The sequence below is a fragment of the Artemia sp. Qi Xiang Cuo genome, chromosome 18 (assembly GCF_049724085.1).
Source record: "Artemia sp. Qi Xiang Cuo chromosome 18, ASM4972408v1, whole genome shotgun sequence".
In the NCBI taxonomy this organism is placed as follows: Eukaryota; Metazoa; Arthropoda; class Branchiopoda; order Anostraca; family Artemiidae; genus Artemia; species Artemia sp. Qi Xiang Cuo.
The window spans coordinates 17943179-17955521 of record NC_142811.1 but is presented as its reverse complement, the minus strand read 5'-3'; the positions used below and the strand labels follow the sequence as shown (position 1 = coordinate 17955521).

At 36.6% G+C, this 12343-nt stretch overlaps 1 protein-coding gene across 1 annotated transcript in view; it reads left to right on the top strand.

The window, feature by feature from the left end:
* LOC148941271 (guanine nucleotide exchange factor VAV2-like) overlaps nt 1-12343 on the top strand; it is an 84745-nt gene that overhangs the window by 45608 nt on the left and 26794 nt on the right. Inside the window, exon 3 of the mRNA XM_089103855.1 lies at nt 6056-6231. Within this exon, the coding sequence (XP_088959981.1) occupies nt 6056-6231 (176 nt within the window). The remainder of the gene's footprint in view (nt 1-6055; nt 6232-12343) is intronic.

Below are 12343 nucleotides of genomic sequence, written 5' to 3'. Positions count from 1 at the left end.
TTGAATTTTTTGATCTTCTTGGCTTATCGTATAAATTCTATGCTCCATACATTAGCAAGTTTATTGAAAGCAGTGGGAAAACCATTATTCAAAATCAACGAAGAGTACATGATTTAACGACTAAGACATGTGGCTTTCATGCACTACTCTTTTTCATGTTCAGATGTCGGCTACACCTATAAGCGGTTCCTCGATATCTTCGGTGACGTACCTTAATTGAATGATTTTTTAGTTTATAAAAGAATTACAGGTGTTTTTGACATTGTTTTTAGTGTCCTGAGAATAAAATGTACTAGAGATTTTTGTTAGATTGTTTATTAATAAAAAAAAAATATATACTTGATAAAACGACTTTTCTACTCTTTATATCTCATAAACTAGTAGTTATTTGTCAACAAAAACTACTGCGGGTAGATTATTTGAATTCACAGTGTACTGATCCCGATGTACTGCAATGTCAGGGTCACATTTTCTACAGTAGAGCGTGACTTCACTCTTGTCATATCTCTTTGTATAGTGAATTATACTATTCGAATTAATTCTATAGAATTCACATGTTTCAATTTGCGTATTTGAAGCAATGTCAGAAACAGTGTCTTCAAGTTTCGAATCACATTCCATTATAGCCAAAAAAAAATCAGTGGGCTTGTAATCAAAACACCCATTTTCTTCAAAACAATGACGTAGAAACAACTTTCTTTTGATGTTCCAATAGTTGAATCGCTGGCCTGGTTCCTCCTCCCAGAACAATCTAAAACCACGACGACACAAATCTCGTAGCAATAAACTAAAATCACGGTTAGGATTCTTTCCAATCATACCGGGATATGTACTCTCCCACTGCTTACATTTATCATAATGACAATTGGAGCATAGGTAACCTCTAGGATGAGAGTCACACACCTCTTCAAGACAGGAATTACAACCTTTAATTTGCACAGCGTATTTTCTATGCAATTTACACGGGTTGTATAATCTACACTTTTCATCATACACATAGATCAGTGTGCAATTATTGCATGACGACCAACTGTCTAGTGAGTATATACATAGTGGACAGGTATGGAAAATTTTTTCATGTTTTGAAGCTATCACTACCGCGGAGAAACTAACCTAGAAACAACAAAAATTGTCCGAGATAGAGAGAGAGAGAGAGGAGTAAATTATCCTTGAGCACCATCTTTTTCATGAAAAAAGTTCAATATCTCTAAACTAATATTTAAAAGAATATCCATAAGATTATTTTGCCATGTTGAGATCAGAATATCAACAAATTTTGTAAATGCATTTGAGTCACGTTGTCGAAGCTTCTTACAATGGTGTAATGACCGTAAATCATTTTTTATTACATCGAGAGAATTTTCTCGAGAAACTATCTTCCTTTGAATAGACAACTCTAGAAAATTGTCATCTAGAATCAAATGTTTTTCCATAAGAATTAGATTCATCATGATTTAATCTTTCTCGAATCTATCCATTTTTTAGAGTCCTAACTCTCTCACAACCAATTCAGACTAACCAGGATTTTTTTCTACTCTAAAAAATATACGCTAGTCTACTGTATAAAGAAAAAATATCTTTGATCTAGAAAGATTTTTATTGAACATACTTACAATTATAATAATCACTGATGAAGTTTGTTCTCATTAATATATTTTGATAGGACACCGTATGTTGATTAACGTTTATTTAGATATAGAATATTCACTTTTCAAGCAAAACAGCTGCTCCTCCTGTTTAAATTTGCTTAATGATATCACGTATCTGGCATAGATAGTGTCCCATTCAAGACATAGTCGTGCATCATTGCTGCTGTTGTCGGCTCCATCATTAATCTCCAATAATGTAAATGCACCACTCATTTTTCTCTACTAATATCCTTTCAAATAAACTGTTCTCTCTTAATTCACTTCTCTTACTAATACTAGTTTTAAAGAAAACTATTACTTTTATTCAAAACCCAGCCAACAATCAAGTTATACTTGCTCCTATTTGAAAAGGTGTATACAAGATCCAGAATAATACTGAAATTCCTATTAGCTTCGCGCAAATTCAGAAGGCCATGTGAAGGAGCTCTGAATCTCTTCGAAATGGTGTAGAACTTCTATAGAATAACATTGAAATTGCTATGGCAGTACGCAAATAACATAGAAATTGCTAGGGCGGTACGCAAATAACATAGAAATTGCTATGGCGGTACGCAAATAACATAGAAATTGCTATGGCGGTACGCAAAATAGTACCTTGGTTACTACTTATCAAAGATGCAGTACTCATAGTTTCAATTACTATTGAGCCGGATTGCTCCTTACTTACAGTTCGTTACCACGAACTGTTTGATTAATCGCGTTAAATAGGACACAGTTTTAATCCAGGTAAAAACAAAAATAATGTAGATACAGAGTTAGACGGTTATTTCGTAGAAACATAACTTATTCCAGAAGTTTTCTGCTTACATGTTGACCTTGCAAACAATAACTCACAGTTATCATAACGTGGCTCCAAGCGTGGCAAGGGAGCATACAAATTCATTACCTGTGAAATATAGTTGCATATGTTGCTCTGCAACTATGATCCATGGGTCACAGTTGCTGCAACACTTAACGGGACGGGAGCTTAGTTATTGCTCGTTTTAAGGTCGCTCTGCATGGTACTGTTGTACTAAACGGACTCTTTTATGTAGAGCTAGTTTGGTTAATGCTAAGGAAGTAAAATAAAATAGGATGAATATATAATAGCTTAGAAACAAATTTGGGCTATATATTTGCTCATTAGGGGAGGGGGGCAAAACACAGCATATATTAAATACGTAGCCTAACCAAACATAGATACCTCTTCCCCCCCCAACAAAAAAACAACAAAAACAACAATTTCAATACAGTTCTTGCCTTTGTTTATATCCCAGAAGGCATTGTAAACCTGTTTTCATCACGCGTCTCAGTCTATTTCGCGACTGTTATGCATTGCCGTAGATAAAAGAGTCCGTTTAGTACAACAATGCCCTCTGCCTTTTGTGAAAAATTTTTGATTTGTTAAAGAGAAGGGGTTAAAAAGAAGAATTTTAATGATAAATATCTAAGTTATTATCTTGTCTCTGATGTTAATAAAGTATTCTTTGTAAGGTTTCTTAGGAAGTGGGAGGGGGTCCCATAGGATCACCGTGGCGTACGGGCATGTATACATACTTCCAAAACTAAGTAAGAAACAAAATTAATCATTTTGCTCACTTAAAAGATATAATTTAAAATGCCGACCAGTATTTTTTTTGGGTTTACACATTTATACGAGAAATATACCTTGAATCATGGACATTTAGGATTGATATATTGCATTTTCCTGTTTGGTTCTCAAGAGAATAAAGTATTCTCTTGGAACATTCTTAAGTGTTACTTTCTTCCCTTTTCAAAGGAAATCTGTTGTTCTCCCATTATCAGAATGGACCGAGAAAATGTCAAGCACGACCTTTTCTGTTTCTGAAAGGAAAAAGAACACTAAACCTAGAAACTTCTTATTATTTTTTTAATTAGCCAGTACTCAGTCAAACTTAGTCCATAAACTTAGTCCAACCTCACTGTGACTTAGTGTCACAACCTCACTGTCACTCCAACCTCACTTAGTCCAACCTCAGTGACTGAGGACCAGTCACTCCAGACTGGTCCTCAGTCAAACTTAGTCCATAAAACATAAAATGAAACAGAATGAATCTCTGGTTCTGATATTAAAGGGGTTATTAAAACAGACGAAAAGCTTGTAAACAACAGTTGGTCTGGCCAGTTAGAAGAAAATGAAGAATAATCATACAAATATTTCACGTGTATCCACCAAGGCACAGGATTGCCGCCACGGTCAGTTCCTAACCTGCTACAATTGCACAAATTTGTGTGCTACACAGCGATTTTCGGTGCTACAATTAACAAATTGACTGTAATAATGCTAAAACAGCACTTTCATGCTACAGGTGGCAACCCTGAGCACGCGTTGCAATGCTACACATATTGAAATAGTGCTAAAATAGAGCTTTCGTGCTGCAGGTGGCAATCCGGACAAGGCATCCTCAGGGGACTATTCACATTAAGCTATTATTTAGCGGCAAAAAAGTCCCAATTGAAAATATCCACTGCCTGTGCCTATTATAACGAAAAAACGATTGGAAAGGCAAGGTATTTAAAAATTGACAACGCGGTCATTCTCATAATCGATTGTTCACAATACACTAGTGTTAATAATGGGGTCTCAGTGGTGATCTTCAAAGATATTCTTAATTTCTGTAGGTTATTGAACAAAATAGAGACGATTTGAAATTAAAAGTTTGATTAGAGTCATGACTGCAACGATTTGAATTAAGAGCTGAAAACTACTAGCCAGAGACACTCTCCACTAGCGGCCTGGATTTGCTTTCCAGGTTTAGCCAAATCCTCTTTCTAAATCGTTAATATTTGATGACAAGCTTAGCCAGCTTGCGGATAACGCCTTTTAGCAAAGAATATTAATCACTTGAAAAAAAAGGTTAAGTTTTTTTTATGTGTTTTATTTGTAATTGATTATAAAAATTCTGTTTTAATATATATTAGTGTGGGGTCAGCCAATGGGTTTAAAAATCATTTAATCAATCAATGATTAAAAAATAAATTAAAAAATCAATGATTATCCAATATACCAATTTTCTCTCATTTTTTGGTGTTAATCCTTATTTTTGGGATCATATGATTTCTTTAACCCCTTCCAAGAACACGCTACTTTTCGTTCAGCCTCAATTGGTATGATTTAAACATTCCTCTTATGGTGGGAGAAATTCGGTGGCCCACTGGTTTTGCAATCCTACGTCCTTTGGGAGGCTGTTTTGAGTCTTTGGGTCACTAATCTCAAGTCCTAGCTTGGGCTGGGGATTAGTGGTGTTACTCTGCAATCTTAGCCGCCTGGGGTGTGAAGGCAGTGGCCTTTGAGGCCTGAGCCTCAATGCTGTTGGGTCCACCCTGCCACAAATTGCAATTATGTTGGGGAAAGTGGATAGGGGGTCATGTATGGGATTTAATTTTTGTTTCTGGCGTCATTTAGCTCTTGTTTATTAGTTAAAGCACTAAAGATAGAATGCAAGAATTAGCAACGAATTTTAATTAATCTGAGTGAAGGTTGGCACTTTCATGTGATGTGTTTGATGAGACGGAAGCTTAAAGTATTAAGAGGAGTGAAACGAAATCTTATTGTTTGAATCGGTTAAAGGGAACTTACGCTACGACATCGTAATATTTTAAGAAATTAGGAGAAACGGGGAATTATGTTTTCATGAAAAGGACATCTATATGCAGCTATGTAGGTTACGGTAAAAGCGGGTGTCAAATTTAGAAAAAAGTAGCGTAGGTGAAAAATGAGGAAAAAGCTAAAAACAAATTATGCCAAGCAATGTAAGAAGGTGTAGCTTTCCTTTGAAGATGTGGTTGTCTTTTGAAATCAACAAACTGCTAAAGTTTGAATTATTACGGAAAGAGAAACGTTGTCAAGTGTAACTATTTAATTTTGCTTATTTAACTTCATGGTTTGACGTGGCAACATTGGTGAAAATCTCGTATTTCCTTGGTGCTTTAACTTGAAAACGTGTAGCGCTTTTAACATTGAAATGGTGCTTTAAGCCACCCCCAGACAGTCACGTTGTCAGTAATAATAATAGCGATAATAAAGAAAATTACGGGTTATTGTGGGTACAGTGGGACCGACATGAGGGTAGGATAATGATGCAGCACAAGACTCTAAAGTCCAAATCAGTGCCACTGATCTCCGATCAAGACCCTTCAGCCAAGAAGTGCAATGGGGGACTGGGGGCTAGCTATCATGTGCTTTCGCACACCCATCCAGTTTGCCTTCCCAAAATTTCTCCAGCTACCCAATCAGAGCTTGGTCAACTCTGGCGGAGTTTATAGAATCACGCCACTGATTTTCGTTCCAAACCAATAATCAGCGACACTCGGACTCGAACCCCTGTCCTCACAGAGCGAAGTAAAAAACCATTTGCGATGACTATTGAATCACCGTAGTTAGTATACCAAATTCTTTTTTTTAGTTCCTGTGCCTGAAGAATATCAGATATTTTATCAACTGCTGTAGAGCATTCTACGATATAAAAGAAGTGGACCTGTTTGAACCGCTAATGCTCTATGACTACACCGACTTTGGGAAAGTTCTTCAAACTCTGTCGAAGCTTTCACATTCTGCAAGATTTACAAAGAAACAAATTCGGTAAGTAAAACCGAAACTAAACCGATTTTATTTTTCATTTATATCTAAGTGCCTTTTCTCTGCTTATCCTGAGGTAAATCCTCAGAAACGTTGATTTTTTTCTACTTTTTCTGTAAAAAAAACGATACATTTTTCTACTTTTTTGTAGAATATCGATAGACGTTAATATTTCTTTCTACAAAAGTAGAAAAAGAGCTTTTAGCTCGTGGCTTTGATGTAGGTTACTATTAAGCAAAGCGAGAAAGTTTAGATGGAGAATTGTCGCAGTCTATCGATGCTCACTTTTGTAGTATGTGTTCCTCAAGAAAAATGTGAAATTGGCAAGTGCAGTACTCCTACTAACTAACCTGACAGCCTAACTAACCTACTCCTACTACCTAACCTGACAGCTCATTACTGCACCAAGTCCCCAGAGGTCAGCACAGTCGTGTAAATTCCTAATCCAGACGAGTTTGTTCACAGCTTTATGATTTAATCTCTTTATAGGAGCTTCGACTTCCCACTAGTCTTTACATACATCCTTCTCCCACCCTGTTTGAGAACATCCTGTTTTTACAGGAACATCCTGTTCCTGTTGACAATCTAGCTGTCGTAAAACATGATCTAGCCATCTTGGCCATTCTTTTATTATAGCCTTAGAAAGTGGAAAGAACCGCAATATTCCCATAGTTTAGTGGTCATTCAATCCAACACGTGAAACTCGTAAAAACGAGCACCCAAAATCTGGCACGGACGTGGGGGGGCATCCGGGCCCACCCCTCCCGAAATCTCAAATTTTTTTTGTATATTCCCACAATTTTCTGATGCTTCTCACAGAATAAAGAATTTACCCCCCCCCCCCCGAAACAAATTCCTGCGTACGTGCCTGCCCAAAATTATCATTTGATACTTCCTCTGGAAAACTGCTCGTATACCTTCTTTAAGCTTTCGAAGTGTCCACTTTTTAGATCTTGCTTGATCACAGCTGTCGTTGCCTTCGCTTCTAGCATCCTAATCTTACTTAGTTATAAAACTTGTCTTCCTGATATTCCAAACTTTTAACGCCCTTTGCATTGGCTATTGTGCTTTTTACGCAATTCTTACTATTTAAGTGAGGAAGCTTTCCTCTCGGTACGTTATCGTTACCTTTTTTATCCTTATTTCTTTCTAAATCAATGAATTTTTCTTCTTAGAATAAATTGAAACCTATTCTTGCACCCTGATTTGAAAAGGTAAATGTGTTATTGATAGCAGACTTGTTCATAGTCAACTCACTAAATTGACACAGGATTTGTCAAGTCTGTCTGCATAGCTGAAATTTTGTAGGCTCTTTTAAGGGCTCTTTGTCAAGCCTATCTGCATAGACGACGTGTCGTAGGCTCTTCAGGTTCTTTTAACAGTTCTTCAGGCTCTTTGCCTAGCCTATCTCCATAGCTGAAGTTTCGTAGGACCTTTTAAGATAAGATAGGATTTATTGCAAAAAGCCTGTGGGCCATAGCAACACATAATAAAATCTACAAAACAACACCCAGGAACCAAATAAAACCTTTGATAGTAAAAATCGAAAAATGAAAAAAGAAAAAGGACAACCAGACGACAAAAAAGAAACACAACAAGGTTCGACTTTTAACCAACAAAAACCATATATCAAAATTCAAATCATAAAAATAGTATCAGGCTATCCCCTCAAACATGATTCCCTATATTTAGTCCCTAAACGAAGAAACTTACACAACTGTTTAATAGCGCATTTGTTCCTCTCAACCATCCGCTCGATTAACTAGCATTAGCTCCCAAACATTTGTCTGAAACATTCATCCCACAACTCAGACAGCTCCTCACACTCGAATACAAAATGAAATAAGTTTTCCTTCACCAATCCACACATTGGATAGATATAAGGGCCAGCCGCCAGCCTAAACTTTCCCAAAAATTTCCTTCTCTCACCTAAATCCAAACTATCCCCTCTGACAAACAACAAATTAGACACATTTACTATTTTCAACATGAATTTAAAGCAAACCTCCTCCCCCCACCCATCTTGACCTTGGGTACAGATCAACAATGATATAGAGCGGACCTAATATTCTTCTAACTTTTAGGTTATATGTTCATGTCGGACTCGCTAAGATTTTTTTCACGTTATCACGGTTTCACCCATTGGGCCTTTTCCTTCATTCCACATCTCTGAAAGTCCACAAAGGTCCAGTATTTTCTTAACCTGATTTGACCATGAATCACGTCTACCATCTTTCAAGCTCTCCAAATAAGCTGCCTTAAGAAGCCGAACTCTAGATACCCTAATTATCTTCTCCCAGAATTTTACAATTCTAACCAATCTATAACTCCTTAAAGAGAAAAGCCCCAAATCTCCTTTCAGTACCACTGAACTAAATGAATCCTTCAAGCCTAAAATTTTCTTAAAATATCGTAGCTGAACTACTTCAAGCTTAGTTCCTTCAGCAAAACCCCAAACCTCAGAGCCCCAATGTAGACTAGAAGCTACCTACGTCTGGAAAACTCTTTTCTGGATGTCAGCCTCATGTGAGCTAGCTGATTTAAATTACTTCTCAAAAGCATATTTATTAGCCTATTACCCCTTAAATTACAATCTTCTACATGCCTAGACATCTCCCTTAAAGCGCTAAACTTAACACCCAAATAAACAAATTCATCATTAACCTCAAAAACTGTCCTCCAAAATTAAAATGAACCTCTCAATCAACATCTCCTTTACTCCTAAATACTAATACTACTGATTTCTTAGCGTTCAACTCTAACTCCTTGTTTTCTAAATAATTTTTTTATTATATCTAATTTCTTCAGAGGCTATCTCTGCTATCTACCACTAGAGCTACGTCTTACACAAATAACATGCATGATAGGCTAAACATATCTAATGATGAGTAAGTGGTTCCATTACTTTTCACAAAAATATCTAGATCATTAGCAAATCAGAAGACGAGCTTAGGAGATAAATTACATCCCTATTTCACACCAACATGATACGTAGCCAACCTAGAAAAGTTTCACATAACCTTCACAGAAAATTTCACCCTCCGAAACATATCTGCTATTATTGCAAAAAAACAAGACGGCAAGGCTATTTCTAACAGACTTTCAATTAATAACCTCCTATTTACCGAATCAAAAGCACTTTTCAGGTCTAAAAAGCCTACGAATAGCCAACCAGTTTTTCCTCTAGCATATTTCCTTCTCAATGCATCCAAAGTAAAAATATGGTCAATAGTGCTGAATGTCGATCTGAATCCCGCTTGTATCGGGCTAAGTATTTCCTCCTTATCTAACCAATCTCTTAGCCTAAATTCCAGAACCTTACAAAACAATTTACTTACCACATTTCCCATTAAGATAAACTTAAACTTTTCGTTTAACTTCCTATTACCTTTCTTAAAATGAGGCACTGCTACAGGAATGTTCCTTGAGAGAGGCCAATAAGCTTTTTCTATTACAAACGAGAAAATTGCAGCCAACATGGGTATTTAAGTTATCCTTCCTAACTTCAGAACCTTTGTAGATATACCATCTGTTCCTGGACACGAATTTCCATTCATCCTTTTCGACTGATCCCAAATTTCTTGTTGGGATACAGGCCTATTTAAATCATAATCATTCTGCCTAAAAAGATATGTTGCCATCCCTAGACCTGGCTCCCTAACCTCTGATACATTTGACTCATTCACCCTAACATATTCTGACTATATGTTATCAAAATAATCTGGCAATGTCATAACTGCTTGGACGTTACCTCTTACTTCTGTTCCCTTGATTTAAAATTTAACAACTGACCAAAACTCTCTTGAATTATACATACTATAAACTCTCTTAATTTCCTCAATGGCAGTCTTAAGGCTCTCTCTCTTTTTAAATCTTTTAGCTCTATTATAATCCGAACTTAGTTTTACAGGTTCATCCGATTAAAAGTTATGTCCCGGTCTAAAGCGTTTGTGATTGTAAGTAGCAAGAAAATCCAAACAACCCCGCTTCTTGCTTTCCTAAATTCCTTATTAGAAAAACCCTCATCATTTCTTGTCAGATGTTTTTTATCCTGAGATAAAGGCTTGATTCTCTCATAAATTATATCTGTAAGTACCGAGAAAATTTGTTGAAATTTAGCTCGTTCTGAAAAATTCAAAATCAAATGGCACTCAATTTGAAATTCCTCACTTTCTAGTTCCATTATAACCAATTCTTCTTTCTCCTTGGTTATCCAAACTGGTTTACGAATCCTTTTCTTGGACGTAGACGTTTTCTTTCCCTTTTCAGACTGTCGAATAAACACTCTCAGTATTACACTCACCAGTAGATGGTCATATCTAACCAGCTCTATGAACCTGAGGTCTACCGCCTGGGGCCAAAGAGAAAAATTACATAAAATATAAGCGATTAAATTCGGGCTAAACCCACTGTAATACGTAAAATCACCCACACCAAAATCTCCCCCCAACCTTCCGTTCATAATTATTAACCCTTCCTTTTTAGAAAAATTTATTAAATTCCTTCCCCATTTATTTAATTTCCGAGACCTATCCCTACTTTTCCTTCTAGGGAAAAAATGCTCACGTTCATTCTCCAAACCAACATTCTGACCTGGTTAATTTACAAGGCGTTCAACAACCTGCAACTCATCCTCTTTACTAGTATGTACATTGAAGTTCCCTAGAAAAACAAAATTATGGCAAGGGTATATTCTTTTATACAACTGAGTTTCATTTTCAATCAATTCCAATGTATCTTCACGGCTGTAAGAACTATTATTCGGAGGCAAATAAACAACATACAAAACAAGGTGAACATTTCTAGCTGATAATAATAACCATAATAAATTTTCAGTCTCACTTTCTAGTCTACGAAATAAATTAAATACACGCTTCCTTAGAAGCACGGATACTCCTCCATAGTATCTGCCAATTGCCGAGACTTTTCTCCGTCACTCAAAAACATCAAAGTCTTCATACGAGGAAAATTCGTCTAGAGAATTCCACGTCTCGACAAGGCAAACAACATCCCAACTTTCACACCCGGCTGATGTACTTGACTCTTATAAATTTTCTAACTTTTCCCTACTATAACCTTGTAAATTCCAAACTACAAAACTTGAGCACGAGTCACTATGGCCTTGTATTCCCTATTTTGGTAATTTTGACTGGTTCCCAGGCACTACTATATCCTCCCAACTAGGATGTTCTTAATAAAAAACTGCAGCTTTCACAATCTGGTGAAACTCAAACGATTCGTAATCCTTAATCCTTTCCATTTCTGGATCACTTTTTTTTGCGCCTTTATCCTGCTCGAAAGGGCTAATGTTCTTATTATTAGTTTTGCCCCGTCTCACACTGCTGAGCTAAATCCACCGCATGTTCTAGGCTAAAAGGGTGATAATACTATCAACAAATAAAAGCAGCCGATTTCCTATCTTCTGCACTAAATACAGAAGCTGTAGTTCCTAAGCTCAGGCAAATAGCATACAAATTCGCCGATCCGCTTCTTTCACGTGAAATAATCTGATTAATCTGATTTTCGCGAGCTTAAGATGTACCATGTTCTTTGAAATCAACATGAGGGTTAACTATCTCATGTCTCACACGTTTTTCTTTTTGAACTTCATTCACTATCCCTAGCGTGACAGATCTTGATCCTTTGCTACTTAGTGAACATTCATTGACCATTACTTCATTTCCCGTGCGCATATTACGATTTAAATCGGAACTCTGATGATCATTGGTTCTTATTTCCTCTACTTCTATAACCTTCCGTTGTTCTCGATAAATTTCTTTCACTTCACCCAATTCACTATCGTGTGCAAAAATCTTATCCCCCACGAAAAGTCTCACACCCCTCAGCTTTGGACGCAAATGGCCTTCCGTACGCGTGGCTTCCAAAATTGGTATCAACTTGCTCCGTGCCAATAAATCTAGAGATGCATAATCCGGGGCTACTGATAAATGAAATCTATTGAAAAGTGCAGCCTATGAAAACATTGATTTTTTTAATTCCGTAAGTGCTAATTTAATTGCTAATGGTTTGACTTTCTGGTTTGAAGGTAAACAAAAAGCATGTTTTTTAACTATCGGCATAAACCTGGCACCTCTTAAAATTTCATTTAAGCATC